The sequence below is a fragment of the Lepisosteus platostomus genome, chromosome 4 (assembly GCF_059453375.1).
Source record: "Lepisosteus platostomus isolate fLepPlt1 chromosome 4, fLepPlt1.hap1, whole genome shotgun sequence".
NCBI classification, from domain to species: domain Eukaryota; kingdom Metazoa; phylum Chordata; class Actinopteri; order Semionotiformes; family Lepisosteidae; genus Lepisosteus; species Lepisosteus platostomus.
This window is the reverse complement of record NC_142614.1, coordinates 59,668,156-59,692,839: the sequence shown is the minus strand read 5'-3', so window position 1 is coordinate 59,692,839 and position 24,684 is coordinate 59,668,156. Positions and strand designations below refer to the sequence as shown.

Below are 24,684 nucleotides of genomic sequence, written 5' to 3'. Positions count from 1 at the left end.
GTTTCTATATCACTTCCCAGGAAAAAAAAGTACCTATCCCAGCACCTCTCCATGGCAACCCTGGATCCTGTGCATCTCTATATCGTTTAAATAGAATATTCTATTGCTAGGATCCATGGAAAACACTGGAGGATGGAAGAGCTGCACAGAGCCGCTTGACCATATTTCTGGGGACCATAGCCCAGGAAGCTGGAGGAGGGAACGTCTCGGAGGAAAAGCTTTCCCACAAGGACAAGAAGTCACCTTCTTCCTTTAGACAAATACAAGCAGAGAGGGGGCTGGAGTGTTTCATTTGTTTTATTCAGTGTTTTATAAAGCTTTGCCCTCGACCGGGATGACAGATGATGTGGGTCCATCACAATGAGCATTAAAGTGACGACTGTGCCGTTCAAGACCAGCAGGGCGGCGGCAGCAGCAGCGTGATGGTGGGTGAAGGAAATTCCCTTGACAAGAACAGCTGAGATGCAGATTGACAGAAATCAAATGACTTAGAAATACAACAGCAAAGTCCTTGAGCCTAGTTCTTCCATTTACACAAGGCAATTCATGTCCATTTCCCTGCAGAATAACCCAGGACCACAGTGGTTGGAGTACTGTATAATGGCGTCAAGAAAATGTCAAAGGCGTGTCATAGCCTGCATTTTCTCTTGATTTGAGTCCCAATAGCACAATGGTGCGAATGCCTCACAGCACACAACACCAGCTCAAAGGCTGTGCACAGAAATAGCAACTGATCATCCCACAGCACTGATTCCAGAGGCTGAGCAGGGCTGTGGGTCGGCACTAGCAGAGGTCGATTCATGTTCAAAGAGGTCACCCCCCATACCTTTCAATGTTCTCATCTCAACAGTATACTTCATTCTGAAACCTTATCACGATTGTTTCATCCGCATTTTTGGTCACGATTGGGCGATATCGTGCAAATTCAAGTATTTCATTAAATGCCCAAAACAAATAAGCCAGGACCAATGCCTCACTGAGCATCACTGTTTATGCATAGATGTTTCTGGAAAATATATATATATAAGATCTAGCAAATCATGTCGATTTATAACCATGATACATGGCTGAATAACTAGAGGGGAACTGCAGTCCCAATTTTTCAGTCCAGTTATTAACAAATTAACTTTCTGTAACAAATTAATTGATGATATCACAATCTTGTACAAATTCCAAACTGAGCACAAAATTGAGTACTTTGTGAAAGTACTAGATAGTCGCCATGTTGTTGAAAACTCCTGGTCTCGCCACGGGTGTTCACACTTGGACGTGAAGCGGCCCTTCCTGGCTACTAGTCACTGTAATGTGTAATGTGATGCATTAAATTGCAAACCCGTGCGGGCAAATAAGCACAGGTTGTGCTGCAGAAATGTTTCAACATTATATACATGCAAAGTTAAGTAGTATGTGTCAGCAAAATGGTCTCAAAGTTGAGAGCAGTATTTCTACTGGATTAAAAGAAGGGTATTCACAAGCCTGCTTGCTTACAAGGTAATAAGGCTGCTTCAGGTCACTGGAAGTTCTGTTACTTCGTCTTGAATCGCAGAACATGGCACTGTACATACCTGGAAATGTAGTCTAATTTGTGACGTAAACAGGAGGTTGTACACATTACCGAGTACATTTTACTTTTATTGTGGTTTGAAAGGGCCACAGCATAAATTATTTCTAACCCCAAATATAAAAATTGCTTTGCGGTTCCCCTTTAAGGCAAATGACTATTACATGAACATTAAATAAACATTAAATCACCTCATAAGTGACAGTGGACTTGGCACAGAGGATGAGGATTTAAACCGTTACATATCAAACCTGCTTAAAAAAAATCAAGAAAAACAGAACCCCTCCAAAGTATCAAAATGTTATAATTTTTGTCGTTCTTAACCAGCCATTTCCAACACGGCAACATGAATTGTATTTCTTTATAACATCGGTTACAGGCAACAACGAGGGAGACCATAAATCACAACAAACCACTGAGATTGTTGGACCAGGTAGGATTGTCTAGTTGCTATAGAACTTCATTCACAATGAGTGATACCAGCCTTACTGTACAGTGCTACACTGATCAAGCCCTGAGACCTCACCTACTGCTCTTCCTGCAGACAACACATCTGCATACTGCTTGTGTAAATTATTTGCACGAGATGAGAACAATCATGTAATGGATGCCTTATTTACCAAACAATTGTGGAAAACGCAGAAATGTGTTTCATTTTGGGGGTCAGAGACCAGGCACACAAAAAGTCTTAACTCCACAAGACACCATTGAAAGCTCAGTATAAAGCAAGAGCCACAGATGTACAGCTTATATTACACCTAACAAGTGCTCCATGCTATTAGCCTGTAAATTGCACTGTAGACCCTACCTCCTTAAAAATGTTAATCACCATAATATCATGCCCACTCAATAAAATGTCAGTATGCCAGAAACAGGATTGTCTTGGTCCCATTACTACTTTTATGAAATTGGTGAAGTGATGTTTCAGATTCTCAGAATAAATTCCATCAAATATACTGTAATTGGTAAAGGCAACATAATCACGTATAACACACAGAACAACACACTCGCAGTGTTGCAGATGTTTCTTCTTGTCTTTTTCAATATTAAATTAATTTGAAAACGTGAAATAATACTAATGTCACTCCACTGTAAGGCTGAAAATTTTAAAATAGATTTTCCATTCTTCTACACAGTTGTCTGCCAGTGTCAGATTTTGTCCATGCAGGCAACAGTTGTTAGTATTTTTATAATCAACTGCAATATACAATAAGTAAACCTGAAAATGTTGATCATAATTCTGTGTGCCACGTGTACGTGATCATCTCGTGTTTTGCTTTGCAAAAATTCGTTGCAAATTATCTTCTCCCTTGTTCAGGTAAAAACATGTAAAAAAATATCACTTCATATGGCATGACTTAAAAGTGGCCTTAAGATGTCAGTCATAGACTTCAGTTGCTGACAACTGTCAAGTAATCCTTCAAAAAATGACAATTTATTTAAATAACAGGTATGCTTCTATAGTACTAAAAAGGCTTGCAACAACTTCTGCATTACTGTGCATTAGTCCACTATGTACTTTTGGTCCATCCTACAGCAGTCATCACTTCAGGACTGTACTCTTGGTTGCCAGAACATCCACTTACCCACACATACTGTTTGGATTTGGGAACATTAAGTCATGTGACAAAATCAAGTTATGGTCAGTGGCATTTCACAATAGAACATCAGGATTTGAAAACATCGGACAATTTTCCATTTGTTAGAATTCTGTGCTACGCCTTAAACAAGACGTATATTTAACCTATTTAAAGATTTCCGTAGACATTTTGGCAATTTTATTAACATCAGTAACAGTAACAATTATATGAAAAGGAAAAAAAAATATATAAAATGTAAACAGACGGGCTGCAATGTCTAAAGACAACCAGGAATCTGTCAAGGCACATTAGCAGGTGGTGTGGAATTCCACAGGTAAATATTTCAAGCCAGTAACCGCTGAGCTCGCTGCCTTCGCCTTTCAAAAGCTTTTAAATTCCACTTGGCAGGAGGAAGCATGTATGGCCCGTTGTGAACGCAAAGAACCGTCATCTCATCAGCGTAGGTCAGGTTCTGCAGTAGCTGCACAACAAAAATAATGACATTTGAAATATTCAAATTTAAGCCAGAGAGAAATTTCAGACAAAACTTCAAAGTTCATGAAACAAACTCAACAAAAAGAATCTGTAAATCACCTTGGGTGTTATAAAAAAATACTGGGAGGTTGTTTCTTTGCAAGCCGTTCGCACAACAATGTCAAAGACTCTTCGTTCATTAATGGGATCCATGCCCTGTGGGAAAATCACACATTAAATTAGGTTTTGCAAGCATTGCTATAAAGTACAGGACAGTGAAAACCATAAATCAGTCTAATCATAAAATAGCTCTACAAAGTCTAATAGTAAGAGCTATGAAAAACAAACTAGGGTCATTCTAGGTTTAAAACAATGTGGTCCATCTCCAGTCCTGCAGGGTCAGTCTCTTGACAGGACTTCATTTTCTGTTAATTGGCTTAACCAGACCAATCCTTCAATGTGCTGCTGCTCTCAATTTAATTCAAGCTTTATTGTCCCCTAGGGGAAATGTGTTTGACTGTGCCGTAAAACAAAACACAATGACAAATAAACATCACCAAAAGGGAAGAAATTATAGTAGTGTTACAGAAGATAAGAAACAAGAGACAAGGTAGTTACTTTGCATTGTTTAAGAGTGTAATTGCAGTGAGGATGAAGACTTCCTGAGTCTGTTGGTTTTACACCTGGGGGCACAACGGCCTCTCCCAGATGGGAGAAGTGTGAATTTGCAATGTAGGGGGCGAGAGACACTCCCTGATGCTTTTAGCTTTCTTAGTCACCCTCTGTTTGTAAAGGATATTGGCCATGCTTTTAATGCCCTGCCATGTCATCCTTGTTGTTGTTACCTATTGTCATGGTGTTCTCTATTTTACCCTATACTGTTTTGAGAAAAAGCCTGTTTCTTTTTTAGGAGAAGATGATTAAGGCTTTTTGTTACCCAGGGTTTGTTATTGGGAAAAGCCTTAAAGCTTTTGGTAGGGATGATAGAGTCGACGCAGAAAGAAATATAATCCGATACCACAACAGCGAGGATGTGAATGTCCTTTGATGTGTTTTTAAACACGTCCCATTGCGTGCAGTCAAAGCAATCCCAAAGCCGTTCAGTACAACAGCTGAAAAGACACAGGTCCTTCAGAACCAGTTAAGACTACCTTGTATTTTGTACCCTGTAGTGAGGGATGCCTCACAAGAATTTCACATTTTACCAACAGAAGGGTGTTGACTAATATGATTTACCCATAAGTTTTAAAATGTTTATTCTACTCCTAATCCATTTGGAACAATGCTTCTAAAGGGTTTCAGTACATCCTTAAAATCGCATCTCCAGAAACCGTTATCTTCGTCTATGCACAACTTTGGCCACTCGCCCACTTCGATGACATTTTGCGTGAACGATTCCAACGATAAGGCAGACTCTTCCTTTCCCAACTTGCCTGATTGATCTCATCCACGACTCGAAACGGGCAGCGGTTGAGCTCCTGCAGGGACATGAGGTAGAGCATGGTGGACACGCTGCGCTCCCCTCCGCTCTGGTGATGAGGAGTCAGCTCGTGGAGCTGGGTGCTGCTGCGGAACTTCACACGGATACGTATCCCGTACTTGTCATACTCCTCCTGCAGATGAAACACCAACTCGTCTAAAAACCTGAGCAAGGCAGATTCCAATCAAATTCATCAATCGAAGTTGACAGAAAACCTTCACCCAATTTTCACCCTCAATCGGAAACGGTTAAAACCAGGTTCTGGGAAGAACAATAAAAAATGAGAATTCACTCAGTTTTCTTTCTTTACTTTGGTTGAAAGATGAAAAACTGTCAGCACTTCTTTTACCAGCTCTGGTGCATAACTACAGATGTCAAAGCTAACGGTACTGCAGTGCTCATGGGGACCTTTTAACATACAGCCTGAAGTCTGAAATCTTGAAGGGGATCCCAGTGGCTAAACTAGCAAAGGCCATCACATGGTACCGGAGAGCAGACGTTACTGGTTCGAGACTGGGCTACGTCAGTCTCCAAAAGAGAGCAGGATTCCCCAAACAGCGAAGCGCAACTGGGAACGCACCAGCAGCAAACGGAGATTGTAGCGCATGCAGTGTGAAAAACTGCTGGATGGGTCTACCATCCACTGCATGCTTTGGAGGAAGGTGTGACTTATCTCTCCCACAGTTGTATAGGGACTTAAAGCTTAGCAGAGTGAACTGTCAACCGGTCGTTCTGACCTGGATGACAGAAAAAGAAGTGGCAATTCCAAGTTTCAACAAACCAAATGCTAATCATTTCACCACTTACCAGGTGCTAAGATTTTTAGTCTTTGCAAACACCAAATTTAAATGTTAAGGTTTCCTGCAATTAAAGATGGGGATTCGCCATAATCCTATTTGAAGCAAGGTATTAACATTTCTCTGAGAACCTTCATCACTTCAAAGATCTGGGTTTTAAGAGTATAGAAAAAATCTTGCCTCATTGTCAGAGTGAAGGTCAACCTCTCCAGCACACTGCATGGAACGGAAGAAATCGCTGAACTTCTCATTGACTTGCTCCACCAGTAGCTTCAATGGGTTCAGCCACCTTTCCTTTACCTGCCACATACAAAGGTCATCATTCACCATTAATCTGATAAAAGCATCATGAAAGCCTATTTATATGTCCATCAGCAATGTCAGCTGGAACATTATATGAACGTTTTCCATCAGGACAATTATGAACTCTTCAAACATTTAAGAGTTGTTTTTCAAGAATTAATTCCTAAGAATTAGAAAGCACATAAAGACAATTGTAGGACTACACTATGAGCTTTCATATCATGACCATTCAATATCAGATTTCCAAATCAGCAGGATTAGGTTTGAGTCAGGCAGCTCTTATTGGCAAATCCAATACCCTAATTCTGAAAACCGACTAATTTTCTTGGCTGAATTTCCAAACTACATTACTCCACAATTGCATATTAACAGGTTTTGAGCTGACAGGTACATCTAATTAGTGACTTACTCAAATGATATGAAAAATCAGAATTAAATCAGATTAATATTTACAAAATGTACTCCTGGCAGAGGTGACTAAGATTAGGAATATCAGCAACAGCCATACATCTTTCAACTTCCAATTCGAATGCTAGGTGCAGGCTTCTTGGTGGACTGTTAACAGCATAGTAAGCATAAGATACAAAAAGGATGGACTAAAACTGGTTGATTCTAAACATGACTTAAGCAAGGTTTTAAAAATATCCTCAGAACAGTTCTTCAACTTTGAACTTGCAATTGTTGAATGTCAGGAAATCCACAGTGAGATAAAATAGGTCCAATTCTGGTCAGAAAAAAATATTTTAAAATACCACTGTTTCATTTGCAATATGTTTCTTATTTTATTATTTAAAAGATACAAAGCAAAACATGCACAATGTTCTTAAACTTCAAAACCTTAAATTCCCCATCTCATGCAATACGGAGGAAGGCATGGCTCATTAAATCATACCTGACATTTTTTCAGCACAGGAGCACTATTTAAAAAAATATATATACACAAATTTTTGGATATACAGTTTTGGGATCTATGATTTTGATTTTTTTAACAACTGCAATCAACACAATGAACAAGTCAATGAAAATTGCTCCTGTGTCTTTTTAATTATAAATATTCAAGCTCTTGATCTGATACGTCATAAACGTAATGTGCAAAATTCACTAAAGCATACGAAACAAACGCTGATCATGAGCAACTGATGGTGTATAGGGGACCGTGTGTTATTTATGTATTTTACAGTTATTTTACCTACTGTTAGAATTTAATGCTTTAAGAAAAGATTGTTTTTCAAAATTCCCCTTTAGTATTTAAAAGACAATTTGCCAAGTGTTAAACCAAGGCTTTACTGTATGTAGCCTTGAGTAGTTGCAGTCAGTTTACAGTAATTCAAAAGCTTTTAAGAAGCCAAATGTTATCACATAAATGAAGAATTACAATACCTGAGAAATGCTCTCTCTGTATTCTTGTAATGCTTTTGTTTTTTTGTCGAGTTCTACTTTCAAGTTATCATATTCCTGTGTTCTCTCTGCATATTCATCAAGCACCTGCAAAAAAATCCACAAGAACAACATTTTTAAATCAGCTTTGGATCCCTGTTATATAACACTCATTTATATATTTAGGGATAGAAAGTAAGATTTTGGTTGGAGAAAGTCCATTTATTACAAAAAGGTATTATGAATTTTGATCCGACTACTATAGACCTAACCAATTTGGAAAATATCAAATATTTACATTTCAGCCCATTGCAACAATTGACCTAATGGGGAAGTGCAGACAGGCTCTTCCAACTCACCTACTTAAATGGATTTAGTAGTTGTTCACATACAGTACTATAACTGGATGCACTGAACTGGACACATCCCTTATTGATACCGCAACAAGGCTGCAAATGCCAAGGAAATTGCAGGGATTGCTGAAAACCAATTACTCCAACAGCATTGATCAATTGGTATATCACCACCTGGGGAATCTTGCCAAGCCATTGACTCGCAATAACTGGATCATTCAAACTAAACATTTATTGCTTGAGCTGCTCAGAGGCTGCTGATGTTTTGGGTTTTCCTTTCTGAGATTTGCAGACAAGATAAGCACAAACTTAATCACCTACCGAAGAATTTACACCTGTGAAGCACTCTGCTCTTGATCTCTCTTCATGCAGAAGTGCATCTATTTCATCCACAGTATCTGGAAACTGTTTGAAGACCTTCACAAATAAAATACGTTTTGCAGATTAAATATAGCACAAAATGAGTTATGTGCACCCCAGAAACACTGCTACTACAGAAGGATAAATCAAAGCAGGAATTTAAGATGTAGTTTTTAACCACAGCATTTCCCATTTATTTAAATACATGGCAGTGCACGGGGTATAAATCATTTCTGCTCTGATGTAAACATTCAAAATAAGGTGAAAGAAGCTTTCACTTTGTGTGTTAAAGTATCACTTGCACATGGGATCAAAAATGTTTAAATGGTTAACTGCACACAAAATAAATCTCGACTACCCATCCTTTAATCTAGTTATACTTGCGGTTCACAAATGGAAACCAAAGAGTCTAAAGGATCTATAAAAAAACATTCTAAAGGAATGGTCAAAATTCCCCCTTTGGAAGTACCTGAGCCCCAGCCAGAGGAGGATTTACATTGGTACAAACCGTGGATGTGCATAGATTTTCAGGATAAATTCAATCTGTGAAATGTTTTATTTTCTTTTTTTTTAAAGTGTATGAATCAATTTGGGGTGCACTGTAGAAACAACATTTAAGCAACCTGTAAAAGCCACATATTTAAAAGTTTATTAAGAGACAGATTATTAACAGACAGGAAAGCACAGTACTGTTGCGAAAGGAAAGCAAGACATAATTTCCATCTTAGTTCTCTTCCAGTGTGAATAAACTAATAAAATAAAATGAATAATCTTCTTGTAGATATTACTGCACAAGTTCTGCCACTGTCTAGAATAATTTCTCTCAAGCTAGATTTTTGCATGTAGCTCAATAGTTTATTAAGGATTATTTAATTGATCAAAATATGCTATCAATTAAACTTTAATCCATTTAAAATTAATTTGAGCTGCTATACAATGAACAGTATTCTCTACTGAAAGATGCAGTCCAAAAAGGAAAAGGTCCTTTTATAAATCTGTGCAGGTATGTCAACTCTATGGAAGATAGTCTGTCAATAACCTTCAAAGACAACACTGTCTTTCTGCATTAATGTCTTAGATACAAATAAGCCTCTTAACAGAAACATCTGCAACTTTTATTAATATTTAGCATTGAATTCAGTTATTTCTTATTGTTCAAGTCTATTAAGCTACAAAAATTCAGGAAAAATTTAACTTCTCATCATTGATCTAGAGGGTCTAACTGATGTCAGTATCCGATATGTCAAATGGCTTTATAAAATTCACTAAAACATTAACTGCCTGAAAGGCAGTCTGTTTACAGTTTCAGACTTAGATTTTAAGATGGAAAAGATGGTTACCAAATTTGTAGATCATCATAGATGTACTTGTTCCACAAGGTGTCACAGACACGTCTACGTCTATGATCAGTTGAAACAAAAGGATGTTTCCCAGAATCTGCCTAATCAATTGCTCCTACGTAACACCACTCACATCATGGAGATCCTGAGGGACATCGCTCTGCCCTGGGTCCAAGTTGCAGATCTCCTGAGCTTTTTTCATTAAGCCTTTGCAATCACGCACCAGAGTATGCTTCTTTCTCTCCAACTCCAAATATTTGTCCTGTAAGGTTTGCAGATAATCTTGTTGATTTACACGTACAGTATCCAAACACTAATGGTTGTGTTAATAAACATTAACACTACATACAGTAGGAAAATGCTTTTAAAGAGAAGCTCCGCAAACTAAAATTTTTAACGATTTAAATAAAGTATAAAATATTTCTACTGATCTTAATGTTGTACCTATAGCAACGTTTCAAGAAAAATGAATTTACTACTAACGAATGTACTACTTTGTGCCGCTCTTATTGAAAAGGGACTATTCGACCAGTGTGATTTCACAGTTACACCTTCCTAATTTTAACACTGTCCTTTCTTTATATGGATGCATTGGAATGACGAACTGTATTTCACTCCATTACCTCCAGAACTCTCAGGCGGGCAGAAGCCTCTCTGCAGTCAGTTTCAAGTTTTGTCTTCTCTGCAGTTAACTGCACGCTGTCAAGAGCCAGGTATACCCTGTCCATGTTCAGTTTTACTCTTTTCTGAATTAAAAGAAAGTTATCAGAAGCAGAAACATAATAGAGGTTCAGTATGTGCCATACAGGGTATGTGATAAGAAATTCTTGATACAAGAAATTGTATATGACCAATAAAGTGATCTCTCTCTAATCTTTTATCTTAAAAAAAGAATGCACAACAGTTAGCAACAATGGTAAACCTACTGCATTACATGTTGTAAGTAATTATTCTGTATCCGAGTTTGCTTTTTATTCAAAACAATACTTACTTTCATACTCTCAATTAAATCTGATACAATGGTGACCTTCTCAGTATTAACTGCTTTTATTTTTTCTTTTGTTTTTCCCTCCTCCTCTTTTAGGTTTATGCCGTTCTGCTCCATCTGTTTCAGACTACAAGAAGAAGTTCCAGTTATTCTTACACAGTATCCGTTTTTATCCTAGCAAAGTCAGATTGACATGAGGGAGCAGAAGATATAAGAAGTCCAATTAATAATTTTAACCTACTACTTTTCTTTTGTGAACTTCTAAATCACAATTTAGAAAAAAAACATTAATTTTATTATAGCATTACTGTGCTATTTTTAATTTCACTGTATTTGCATTGCTGCTGTACATATGAGTTGTCTAGTAAGAGATACACTGAACTGTACTCGAAATGATTAGACACCCGCCTGACACACTGACCAAAATTAACATGTCAAATGCATGACAAATACAGAATTTATTTTAAATGTCAACATTTTCATTGGGCACATTTTAGAGAAAAGATCCTTGACCCTACGCTTTATAGGCAACTCCACCATGTGACGGCAATCCTGCTGTACTGTAAGTGGATGAAGCACTGAGCACACCTGTCTAGCTTGGTGCTGATCTTTTGTTCCAGCTGCCTCTTCTTTCCCTTCAGCTCGGACAGCTCTTTCTTTTGATTCCTCAGATCGTTATCTCGACGGTCCAGCTGGGTCTGCTGTTCAGCAAAGGCTCTCATCTGCAATTCTAACTCCTGTAATTTCTGTTGAGCGGTCTGACAACATGGGGAAAAAAAAACTTTAATAACTAGAGTTCCAAGATCTTTGCTTCCATGTTAAAAAAAAAGCCAAAAAAGGAAAATCCTGAGCCTATTACAGCCAAGCGTTATGTCCTACATTACAACTCAATGGCCTTTTAACTGTTTAGATCCCTTTTAGGTTTGGGGTCGCTTATTTTTATAATTAATACCATTACTTTAATCTTACAGTGAAAATTAACAGTCAATGAACCAAGAAGCAAGTTCAAGCACATTTCTCAATGTAATGATGTAGGAAAAGGCAACTCCATGCGTTGAGAGTCAGACTGCGGAAATCTGTGCACGGGTGACAGGGTCACAACAGAAGCAGCATGTGTTTCTCATCTGCATTAGTGCCGACGGGCATCACCTGCAGCTGCCCCTCCAGCTGCCTTCTGGTATCGGCATCCGCAGCTGAAGTCAGGAACTGAGAGGGACGCAGCGCAGTGTTACTGGTGATGGTTTTGTTGGAGTAGACAGACTTCTTCACCGTGTACTTTTCCTCAGCAGTGAAAATCTGTCTCAGCTGTGACTCTTTTATCACCTGTCAAAAGAACACATGCATGCATGCCAATTTACCTTTTAGCATTTTTTACTTAAATGTCAACTTCAAAAATAGCACTAAGTAAGAATACAAGACGGGTCTGGACATCAAACAAAACCACTTCAGTTTATTGCTTTTGTTATTATATTCACCCAATTTTGGAATCACCAAGCTATAAGATAGCCACCCAGCACACAAAACTGCTTCTCCACAGGGAGATTTTTTTTCTCCCCCCAACACCTTCTACACACAAATGGAGGTCATTTTGGCTCAGAAGGCTGCCCCGAGCAGACTGGTTTTTGAGATTGGCAGTGTGGCATCACCAAGATGGTTTGGTGTAGTTTTGCATCATTTTATTTTAGGTTAGTGTCATCTTAAAGCAGAAACATTTATAACTACTATCAGGACATAAAAAGGCCACAAAGCAATACTGAAATTAAACATTGTGACATTCATTGTTTATATGAGCACACATTCTGCAGACTTGTGTCAAGCACAATTATTTGAATATGCAAATTCTAGGACTTTTGTGCAAATTTCATTACTGGAAAAAATCATAGACACTAAACAATAACTCTCAAATACAATGTTACACTCAAATCAACAAAATCTGCAAAATCTGTTTTTTTTTCTGATCCATTATACAGTAGGTCCAGCTCAACTTCAAGAAATCCAAAACCTTATAAATGACAGTATGAAAAATGCTGTACAATTCTCGTCTTTGAGGACTGAAGAGTACTTGGAATTTGTACTAAATAATCACTAAACTACCTGCATGTTCACAATGGAAATGTTCCGTATCCATTGTATCTAGTGATACAATGATGATCTACAAAATCTGCTGGTTTGTTGTCCAGTACCTGTTTTGAAGGTCCCTGCTATATGGTATGTATTACTTACAGTTTCAATCATTGCTTTGGTCTGTTCATTTCCCACTGGAATTTCATTTACTTTGTATTGGTTGCACAAGTAACTCATAACTTCTTCTGGGGCATCAAACAATTCTCTTAAGTAAGAGAAAAAGCCATAGCGTCTATAAAACAAGGAAAACCCAATATAAAACAGGTTAATCATAGCATTAAAATAGGATTTTAGTACACAAACAGCGTAATCATGCTGATCAGTCAGGTATCGCCTTATTAACCTATAAAGACAGGACATCCGTCTACAATGAAACACAGGTGAGGTGACATCTGGAGAGTTTTAAAGCTACACAAACACTGACAATTTTAATTTTTATAAAAAATGTGGGTAATTGTGCTAATACCACAACAAAATGTATTCATCAGGAAGGTATATACTGGTACACTATGTTTATGCAGCACATATGTTAACAGGAAACCAACTCAAAGTAATTATCAAAGCCAAAATTCTATACAAATCTAAAGACAAGAATTTTAAAAGCCCACATCCAAATGAAGGATTTTCCAAAAATTGTTTGTTGAAGTTTCAAATTCTAATTTGAAACTAATTTATAGTTAGTTCTAATTTCGAATTAAATTTTTGTGAGTAGCACAAGTGACTGGCCCTCTGGGGAAAATAAAAACATTCATGACACCAGCAAATCTGGCCAAGGAAACAATTGAGTAAGGATACAACTTACCGTAATGCCTCAATCGGTCGTGGTGGTGGTTTGTTGGCACATGATTGAGGAGGAGCGATCACAGCATTAACCCGTAATTTTTGTTTGTCACGTACCTTAAAAAAAAACAAAAATGTCTTCATTATAGAACAGTTAACAAACCAGGGTATTTTTACATAAAATCTTTTTTCAAAACACAATGGAAAACAAGTTTGGGTTGAAAACAATCTTTGAAAGCCGACTTTTCAAAAACACTTCACTTTTCGGGGACAGTCTTTGTAACTGATCTCCTAAACAGTATGTCTCCCAGATCCTTCACAAACTGAGCAATTCCAAGGTAACCTTATACTTTAAAGTGAAAGACTTCTTGGCATTTTAAATTCAGCTAAAACGTGATTAGTTTTTAGCAGGCTACTGTATGACCTGATGCTAAGGAGTAAAATGACACTCCAAGACAAACTTCAGCATTCATATCTGGTTTTGTCTAAATTAAAGGAAACCATTTCATATCGGACCATCCAATATTCCTTGAGCAAAGAGAACAAAGCAATAATTACATTTGGGTGAAAAACGGGCACAAAGCATACACAGGACACACACAGAAAAGCCTATTTTTTGGTTTCCAAACAGGCATGTCACAGTGCCTGTAAATTACCTGCATAACCCCTAGTCACAAATCTTTATTTTTTTATTGGAAAATCTGAAGTTATTTTTAAGCAATATTTTAAATTCCTTAGTAGTAGAAAATCCTCCCATTGGGGGAAGACACTAAACAAAGATTAATATATTAGTGTAAACATTGCAACATTATACAATTTTCTGCTGTTCCATACAAACAGTATTTTAGAACACACTGCGACTGTGGAAAAACAGAGCTACGGTTACTAGAGTGACAGGTGTATTTATAAAAAAATTACTTAAAAGGAAAATGCTGCTTGTGAGGGGCTGTTGCACTTAAAAAGTATTATAACTACCAACCGCATTCACATACAAGACATCTCATGAGATACTATACCTTGTAAGAGGCACATTTAAATCTTGCATACTAATTGTACTGAAGCACTCACCTCGCTCATAAATGCTTCCATGTCCTCTTGCTTTTGGAACACAAAAGCCCGGAGGTCATTAATTGAAACTTGGTTCTCAATATACTTTGCATGTTGAGCATCTCTTACATTGACCTGGAAAGGTAGAAAAGTAGCACATTCCGTCTTAGTTATCATGTCTTCTATGCTGAAATCACTGAAGAATACAATACATAATTCACCTGCTATCTAGATAATAATACATCTTACTTCCTGAGGAAAGATCTACAAAAAAAGAGGTAGTAAACCTTTGATGATCTCAGGGTGAAAAAAATATATGCATGTCTAATGTTATGAACTGGCCACCTACATTGTTGAAGCCAATGCACTAGCTTCTCTCAAGAAATCGAACGTTGAAGATGCTCGGATCAATTAGGTATTAGCAATCCAACGAGTTAGTGGAGGCAAAACAGCCTGCTCTCATTTCTAACACATTTACAGCCATTCATGCTGAAATTTAGCATCTTAAATTGGAAACCTTCACGACTAAAATCACGACCCGAGTCGTTTTTCACGACTAAAAATGACTAAAATGTATGAACTTGGAAGCAGTATCAGTGAAAAAAACATTTGCAATGACAACTTAAGTGCAGAAAAACAGCACACCAATGTACTGTACATGCCTGGAACTAAACAGCTCAGTGTGGAGCGATATTTTATGCATCACAATTTTCAAGTTTTCAACTTGAATTTTCCTTTTCCAACTAGGCAACTTCACACATTTTTAAGGTTCTTTTTAGGTAGGCATTTGACATGCTAATATACAACGGCTCTGTGAAGCACAGTGAATGGCTCAGCGTCATAACACTGACATTAGAGAGGAACCGTGGGAGGGCTCAATTGACATGCAAACAGATTTAATTTTCCTATTTTGTCAGTTTTCGTGAAATGTGCAAATAAAAAAAATCCCTAAATGAGTTCAGCATACAAACTACAAAGGAAGAAAAGAAAAACATATTAAACACTGAAGATTAAAAAAAGGCATTGCTTCAGCTATGGACCCTTGCTCAGGTGTGTGGGGCACAAGAGACTGAGGTCCACCTCACACCTGAAGAAGACACCACTCTTCTCTATCCTCTATTCTTTACTACTTTTCAGGGTAGAGTAAACCTCTATCTGCTGCAATGTTTAATAAAGCTTATGCCAGGCTTATTCTAATCACATTTAAAATTTCATACTCCACATTTCACATCTGACCACAGGCCACCAAATACCCACTGAATGCTGTAGCAGAAGGCAAAAAAATGATCAAAACCTGTTTCAGGAGGACAACTCAAATGTCTCCATAATGGAGACTTCTCATGTACGTCATGATACATACGCACCACAAGCATAATGGGCTCATAGACGTTGCCCCTGAAGAGGTTCCGGTTCTCTCTAAGCCACATCATGGCGTTGTAGGTGTCACGGTATCTCTCCTTCAGCTTCTCCTCTTTACGGATCATCAAATCTTCATGCTTCCGGAGCTCAATTTTTAACTCTAAACAACAGAAAATCATGCAGAAGGCCATACACAAACGTCAGGTCATAGAAAATAGTATTAATAAACCAGGTAAGGCTATAAAATGGATTTTCGGCGTTCCACGAACAACAGGAATGCTGAACGTTAACATCATGAAGATCGCAATGGAAAAGGTGTCATACTTTCTCTTTCATACTTCTGGTTCTCCCACTCCCTCTTCACATCTGCACGTTCACTATCAATTTTTGCCTTCTCCTCCTGTATGTGCCTCAGCTGCCCATTGATGCTGTCAATCTTGGGCTGTACGTCCTCCTGGCTGCCGATCGAGTTGAGCTCCGCTTGCCAGTCATCAATCATCCTTCTGGTGTTATTGATCCTTTTCTGCCGGTCTGCCTCCTCTGTCTGTTTCAGACTCAGTGCCTGCTGGATATCCTCGATCTGAGAAAAAAAGCAGACCAGTCACTCACACCAGCACATATCACCTGCCCCAGGTTCGTTCTGAAACTCCATCTGGCTACAGTTACTAGCACCAATTCTAAGGATTACAAAGTTGCCTCTCTATATATATATGTGTGTGTGTGTGTGGGTACACTGCACGCAGACCTCTTTTTGCAAACAGCACATTTGATGCAAGGGCATGTTCAGATTCTAGCACAGGTCAGTGGTACTTACTGTACAAGGTCAAAATACAGGACGAGATATAGGTTTTCTGAGGTGCATCACGAAAAGGTGTTGTATGAAGAAGTCAGGAACAGGATGAAATGTTTTCATGTTTTTGACACCATCTGCAGTAACTAAGTGGAACAAGAATGGATGCATCTGGGCCTCAGGATACAAAGGCAAAGGTTACAGAAGTGGCTGGAGTTGAGTGATAAAGGGTGAGAAACTGTACTGTGGGGAAAATAAAAAGGATTGTTTAAACTTTTACTTAATTACTATGGGCATTCTTTTATGATTTGTTGCTTCACCAGATATGATTACATTTTTTATACAATTTACTTTCTGCTTTATTGCCTGTGAAGGATGTTTATTAGAATTTTCATTTTAGAAAAATTAATAGATATAGGAACAATAAATCTAACAAAAGAAAAACTGGCAGGATGCTTTGGTTGATCAACATTTGATTTATTTTGCATTGGCAAGGTGCAGTGCAATTGTACAGGTTCAATTATGAACCTGGGGTGCTATCTGTGTGGAGTTTGCATGTTCTCCCCATGTTCATGTGGGAGTTTGCCGGGGGCTCGTTTCCTCCCACGGTCCCAAGACATACTGGTAGCTTATCGGCCTTCTGGGAAAGTTGGCCCTGGTTTGAATGTGCAGGTGTTGACTGGTCCCTAGCACCTTTTGCGTGCTGGGATAGGCTCCGGCTCCCTCATAATCTTGTGTTGGATCAGAAAATGGATTGATGGATGGATTTTTTTGTAGCATTCATTCTCTTTTTTTCATGCAGGCGGCAGTAAAAGAAGCATTAGTTGCTTCCACTAAGCACTTTTGACAGACAGAAATGCCCGTTTCCCTGGTAACCTCAGTTCTCTGCTGGGGCCTTAAGCTGTGAGCACAGAAGCGAGAAGTACTGGTGGCAGTATTCCACCAGGGACAAAGCTCAGCTGTCCCCAGTTCGTTTGGTCTTTGACCTAGAGTACGGGAACAGTCAAGGGCATTCCAGTTCACTTCTCTGTGGTCTAGTCTTTGATTCATTTCTTGCTACACTGTGTCCTTCAAAACAATTTTTAGACCAGCTTGGGTAAACTAAAATCGGGCTTTATATTTCTAAACAAGTGAATAAGTGAATATAACGGTGCAACTCGGAGAACAGAGTGAAGTATAGGGTTAGTGGCAGATGTCAACACCCACAGTATCCTGTGCCTCTCACTACCAGCGGGCAGATCCATGCACCAACGTTTTCAAAGGTGGGTCAGGGTTAGGCTATACACTTACCTTCAGTACCTTCAGTTTCTACAGTAATATCAAATGTTATGGCCTGACGGACACCTCTTGGCTATGGCCTTTTCAATACAATTTTGTAAATAACTGTAGGTATTGCATATTTGCAGATTAGAACTCAGTAATACTAAAGGTACACAAGAACACAGAACAACGTGTTCCAAAAACAGCCATTCTGACTTAGTCTTTAAAAAACCAAAAGACAAACCTCTTTGTCCTTTCGATCCAATTGGTCTTGTTTGTTCTTGCATTTCTGCCAAGCTTCTTTCATCTGTATATTCTGAAAATAACATAAAAGGGAATAGTACTGAAGGCTGTAATTACCACACACAGATATGACAGATGTGCTTGGTTTCCATGGAAATTAAAATGGCAGACTGGGCATTCATTGTGCATTTAACAAACAAAACACAAATCTCTTCAATTTTTTTTTTTTTGAGAACATCTGTTAAGCTGAATCCCTAACCATGTTAAACAAAGTTGTTTTTGCCTAAATGATGTAGCTGGGTTACATTGTGAAATTATGAGGAAAAAACTTAAAATGAATCTAATTTCTACTACTTACCTTTTCTTTCATCTTGTTGTCAAGGGGTTTAAGCTGGCTTTCAACTGACTTAATTTTGTTTAGCATTGGTGCTTGTTCATCCTGCAGCTTTTTCAGTTCACTCTTAACCTTGTCTCGCTCACTCTTTACTGCTAAAATTTGCCTCCTAACAGTCTCGTATTCCTAAAATGAAAAGTTTCAGATCAGCGATACAGCAGGCTGCATAAACACTTGATACTTTAAAAAACACAAAAAAGATTAATAATGGCTACAGTAACACACTGTCCTACAGAGACGGATTATAAATCTACCACATAGACATGTAGGACAGAAGGAGGCTGTTATAAATTAAATTAAGAAAAAACATGAAAATGATATTACTGTAAATGTCAATAGTGACAACAAGCAATAGATTACTTCATACTACAGTTAACATTATGCTGCTCAACCCCAAAACAGCAGTTTTGTTCTTTAAAAAAGAAACATTGCACCCTGTATTAAAAAACCTACCACCCAGGGCTTTTTTCTCTCTAGCATGTTGATAACATCCAAGTGACGCTGCTTCTCATAGTAACGTTCCACATCCCGTTTGTAACGCTCGTTCTGATGGCCCATCTTCTCAAGGAGACCCGCCTTCTCCTTGCAAATATTCTGCCAGGTGAATTGGTCCAATGTCAAACATAGAATACTGAGCACCAGGACAAACCTTTCGCCGTATTTAGGCACATATGTTTTACTCCAATTTTATCAAAATCTAAAGGCAAGGCTCAAAAGAGTCTTATTAATAGATAATGAAGTCTGGGTGCTTCTTAAGCGTTTTCGGTGTCAATCTGACTAACTGACCTATCAGAACTGACTGCTGCAGAACGTGCCTGGCAAAAATAAGAACATTTCTCACAAAACACAGGAACCAACAAGCACTGCTGATCAAGACAACAGAAACAGCCACACTGGATGCCAACAGACCAATCAATGGAGAAATCTTAACATCATGGCTTGGACATGAGTAACTACGTTAAAATCCCCACTCACTGCTGTGAGATCATCCAGATATGGCAACATTCCAGCAGCAAAATGCACATCCCTTGTTCTTTAAATCCTTTAAAAAGACTGCCTAAAATGTTACCTCCAACTCCCTTTCCTTTGAACGGAAGTTTTTTAATTCGCAGTGGAATCGGTACATCTCAGGTGGCCCAACGGACTTTTCAGTTGCTTCTAGTAGCTCGACTTTACTCATCTTGGCAAACTCTCCAACCTTCTCCTGTATGACAAACAGGAATAATTCAAAGAATGTTAAACCCATCCATTTTAAAATTAAAGGTGAATTTCAGGCGCATACAGTACGACAACACTGTAAAGGTAAATAAAAATGGCAGACTGGGCATTCATTATTATCATTCATTCATACAGAATTAACCCAGCAAACAAACATTCTACAAATCTGATACAAGAGTAATATATGAAATACAATACAAACTGGAAATTGTATAATATTTTTTTAATATAATATCAAACCAGCACTATAACACTTAGCATAAGCCAGAAATGGTACATACCTTCAAATCAGAAATATGAAAACTTACGTGACACAATTACATACGCTTATTTCATAAATCAAGCAGGGCTTGTCTACGAAACATTTCATTATAAAGATACTTTGCAATCATCTCCTAAAAAGCAAACTGCATCTTTAGAGACCGTCTACGACTAAGAATGCAAGAAAGGTCACAAACAAGATGAGATGGTGCCTCCATCCCACGTGGATGCTAATAACTAATTGATCCAAGCATCACATTTGGATATTTCCTGAAAGATGTCATATTACTGGAGTGGGCAGCTTGTTCAGCACTCCAAACACTCTTTGTGGAAAAGTGTACCTCTCTGCTTTCCGCTCATGTCATCGAGTTCATGTTTTAATGTCTTATACAACGAGATTGAGTCACACACCTGAGGCAGAAACTGACACAGATTTCCAACTTGTATTTGAAGTGCTTTCACTGCCTCTTCCACAGTTTTCTGACTTGCATGTTTGCCATTGATCATCCATGTGGACTGATTGTTTTCAACATGAATTTCTCGATTTATCTTAAGATTGCCTTCACACTTGTACCTACAAAAAAAATTGTTTAATAAGATGAAGTACTTTTAACAAAAAAAAACCTCCATTATGCTTGGGTAATACTTTAGTAAAACAATTTTAAGAAAAGTTGCAGATTACCTTTTGTGTCCCTTTCCACAAAAGGACGTTAATTTTTGAAAATGCTTTAATAGTTCAAATAAACTGCACATTCTGCAATTCATATTTCTGCCCAGAACATATATTTTAGGATCTACTATCAACTATCAGGACTTTTTACTTACAATTCAATTTCAATGGAACCCTTGCTGCACCCTCGTTTTACATAAAGACCAACCTAAAACACAAATATTACTATTAAATCATTGTAAGCACAACAGCCTTACATTAGGAATGAACAAATATACAGTAAACCCTTACTAACTATTACAATTAAGTAAATTTACAAACAAAAATGTAGACTGCTGGGCTCAAACAGTAGATTAGAAAATTAATGGGGATTGTGAAATGCCGGAGCTAAACCTACCCTTTTAAAAGCCAGGTCCAAAGTAAACTTTCAAGCTTGACTTTGTATCCCTATGAACGTATTACAGATGAAGAGTAAAAAATGTATTTCCTTGACAGAAAGGATTTATTTTTAACTTTTGTAAATTTTTAGGAACAATATCTGTTTCACCTGAGAAACAAATAGCACCTACAAGTGGAAAAAAAACAGAACAGACAACTAAAATCCTTTAATTTAGGGATCAAAAGGCGGTGTGCTGCTCTGTGGTCCTGAAATCCACATTCCTTTCTAACCACCTGACAGGAAACGAACAGGGGGTATTGGTGCAAGCAGCCCAAGCCAAGCTCCCAGTTACACCACTGAACCCTTAACTGACTTACAAATAGAATTCATTTCAATTGCGAGTCTGTTTTCATGTTCTTAACCATGTTGAAATGGGCTTCTCCACTTTTCAACGGGCCCACTTCATAAAAAAAGACAATCCCAACCTTTGGGGTAGGCAAAAAAAAATTACCCATTAGCCATCAAGCAACTTGTTGGTTCAGTAAAAGATCTGGGTAGGTATCCAGGTTCAGGGGAAATGAACACGAGCAGGAGTGTGGTTCACTAGGAGCAGGGTGGGGTACTCTGGAGTTACTCTACACTTCTGGGAAATCGGACATTCATTCTAACTCCACAACTGTAAAGTACCAACCCTTCCTAGAGTGCCTTGAGGAAGATGCCAGGAGGTCCAGGCCTCTTCTGTTCAACATAAGCTAAAGGCTTTGGCTGACAGCCTGACTTACATGATGTACTTTCTGTTCCGAGAGACACACGTTTGACTTCAAGGCACCAAAGTTTCATGAAAAATCACAGCACTGAGGCTCTGAAAACGGACACTACCCCCTCTCGTAAAATTCATACCCTACAACATGAAAATCCAGAAACTAAACAACTCACTTTATCGCCCCTTCCTAAAAATCCTGTCTTTCCTGCGAGCCCCAAGCAGATGGCACAAACTATGCTCGATTTCCCGGTGCCGTTAGCTCCCACAATCATGTTCAGATTCGGTCCTGGATACACGTCACACCTGTCATAGGTTCTGTAAGAAAAAAAATAACCCAAAATTGACCATGCCTTTTCATCACTTTAAAAGTGCCTTTTTACAAAACTTACCCATAACAGAGGTCAAACCAGACTTTCACTCCATGAAACTACAGAAAAGAGTGTAAAAGCATCTCATCGCATTCAGATATACAATGGTAAAAGGGGCAACGTCTGCTCCTTTTAGAAAGTACGCTGTTCTTTGGTAAAAGACAGTCTCTGAAGGGTACACTTGCCACCTGTCTGAAGCCAGAATGCCATGGTCGCATGTAAACACAGGGACGCTTCTGCCGGGAGAGACTTTTTTGTTGTTTCATTAAACATATATCTGGGATATCTGAGCGTTTGCACATTTATATAGCGCCTTTCTGGACACTCCAGTAAAAGAGCTTTCCAGGCAGTGGGAACTCTCCTCCACCCATGTGCAGTACCCGCCTGGATGATGCATCGTCGTCATGAATTAACTACCGAGAGCTGTGTAGACATAATGCAGACACAATGGGGGAAACCTGCACACAGTCCTGTGTGGGATACCGTTGTTCAAGCGCTTCACGTACATATTATACATAATACGAGAACCTGTTCATCCCCCAGTAAAGTGCGGCAGCAATTCTGCGCCAGCAGGACCCCTAACAGTAACACAGATCTTGTGAAGAGAGAAACTGCTTCACCTACTGAAATAAGGCGGACCTCACGGGTCTTCAAGCCTGGAGAGCAATTCACCTACAGCACTGAATAGAAACATGGCATCTATAATAATAAAAGTGTCAAGACCTCGGTTTAACATAATAAATTCACTAGTTTGTTTAGCCCTTTCAGCAATGTGTTTGTTTGCCTGTTTTCGAACACCAGCGTATTTTTATTTTTCTATTTTAGGAGAACATAAACCAAACGGCACCTGCACCATCAAATGATGCGCGTTTCAAAAACGATTCTTCCGATTGATTCTTCTTCAGCTGCTAAGGTGCGAGATTAGCAAACCCAAATGAAATGTGAACACCAACTTTTAAAATATTGCTATTTGTGCACGTTACGCCTCTTTGATATCATAACGAAACTCAAGTCTCAAAAAGTAGAACGCAGCGGCAGTAAGTTGGCGTTGTGCCGCTGTTCGAGCATCTTAGCGCTCGTCTACTTACAGGAAATTTTCCATTGAAATCCTGACAATGGACCCTTCAACAAAGTGGTCTTTTTTGTCATCTCCAACTGAATGAAGCGTATTGTTTGCTCTCGAAGTTGAAGCGCCTTCACTGTTGTTGCTGTTCGTGAACTGGTGACTGACTCGCTTCCTCTTGTTAGAGGCCGCCATCTTGACGAATAAAAAAACTGCTCGTGTTGTGACGCAGGCGAGGAAAGCACCAGGAGGTTCCCGCCTGCCGGAAACCTTAGCTATTGGTTATACTCCCAGCATTTCAACCATACAGACCGTGACGTACAAACCGGTAGAAAACAAAGTGAGTTTTCTGACACGTGGTGTGATGCTGCCGTTGTGTAACAAGGGATTTAGAATACCTTGTAAGTCTCCAAAGACAGCAGCAAAGGTCGACATAAATACATATCCTGGGAAGAACAAGCTGGTGTTTTATTTGTTCTACAGTTATATTCTGTACAGTTAGTTGCACGTCTGTTTTCAATTGCCCTATTAGCCAGCAACCATATCACCCTGCATCTCACAACTGGCAGCCCACTTAAACTCAGCAGGTGTGAGCCTGGCCAGTACTTGGATGTGAGACCTACTGGAAAAAACTAAGGTTGCTGCTGGAAGAGGTGTTGGTGCAACCAGTAGTGGGCACTCACCTGCAGTCTGGGTGGGTCCTAATGCCCCAGTATAGTGACAGGGACATTATACTGTAAAAAGGTGCTGTCCTTTGGATGAGATGTAAAACAATGGTCCTGACTCTCCCTGGTCATTAAAAGTCCCAGGGTGTTTCTTGAAAGCAGTAGGGGTGTTACTCTGGTGTCCATATGAAGATCACTTTATTAGCCGAATACAATTTCTTGCATTAGGAATTTGTCTTTTCACATACCCCAGTTTAGCCTCAGTGCCACCGCTCCATGAACCAATATCCCCTTGGCCATTACCAATCATTCCAAATAATCCCCATCTATACATAGATATTGGCTTCATCACTCTGCTGTGTTAGGTTTGGGTTTATAGCTGAGAGACAATTGCATTGAGCTCTTCAGCAGAATATCATACATATCATGTTTCCTGATTTTCCATCCATCTGAACTCTAAATCTGCAGTGCTAATTGATGCCTTTAATAATGGATAACCACGATTGTTTAGTTTTTTTTAATTTGCTCCTGCAGTAGCATTCAGCACTACCCCCACTTGAAAAGTGCTGTTTCCAACACCCTCAGCATAAACAGACCATTAAACAGTTGAAACCCAATTTGCTTAACCAGATTTCTGACCAGATAGCTCTTGACACCGTATCAGTTTCTAACAATCACACTCAGGCG

General features: G+C 38.7%; 1 protein-coding gene across 1 annotated transcript; it reads right to left on the bottom strand.

The window, feature by feature from the left end:
- Window positions 1-1,847: 1,847 nt before the first annotated feature.
- Window positions 1,848-23,548, bottom strand: smc5 (structural maintenance of chromosomes 5). Its single transcript, XM_088630088.1, has 24 exons — window positions 23,358-23,548; window positions 22,075-22,216; window positions 20,915-20,967; window positions 20,501-20,663; window positions 19,680-19,814; window positions 19,064-19,204; window positions 18,575-18,736; window positions 18,218-18,289; window positions 16,248-16,503; window positions 15,929-16,083; window positions 14,586-14,699; window positions 13,540-13,634; window positions 12,837-12,969; window positions 11,763-11,936; window positions 11,202-11,371; window positions 10,617-10,740; window positions 10,249-10,371; window positions 9,759-9,887; window positions 8,247-8,342; window positions 7,576-7,680; window positions 6,073-6,192; window positions 5,049-5,228; window positions 3,736-3,831; window positions 1,848-3,622 (listed from the first exon to the last, which is right to left on the bottom strand). Exons 1-24 carry the CDS (start codon window positions 23,525-23,527, stop codon window positions 3,485-3,487), a joined length of 3,246 nt encoding a protein of 1,081 aa, XP_088486214.1. The 5' UTR covers window positions 23,528-23,548; the 3' UTR covers window positions 1,848-3,484.
- Window positions 23,549-24,684: the final 1,136 nt, after the last annotated feature.

Bases quoted from the DNA above. Each gene is read 5' to 3' on its own strand.
- smc5 (XM_088630088.1), bottom strand. From the start codon at position 23,527: ATGGCGGCCTCTAACAAGAGGAAGCGAGTCAGTCACCAGTTCACGAAC. The intron at 19,205-19,679 runs GTAACATTTTAG...TTCACCTGGCAG, and splicing joins CAAAGGAAAGGGAGTTGGAG to AATATTTGCAAGGAGAAGGC. The intron at 10,372-10,616 runs GTAAGTATTGTT...CTTTTAATTCAG, and splicing joins ATTTAATTGAGAGTATGAAA to AAAAGAGTAAAACTGAACAT.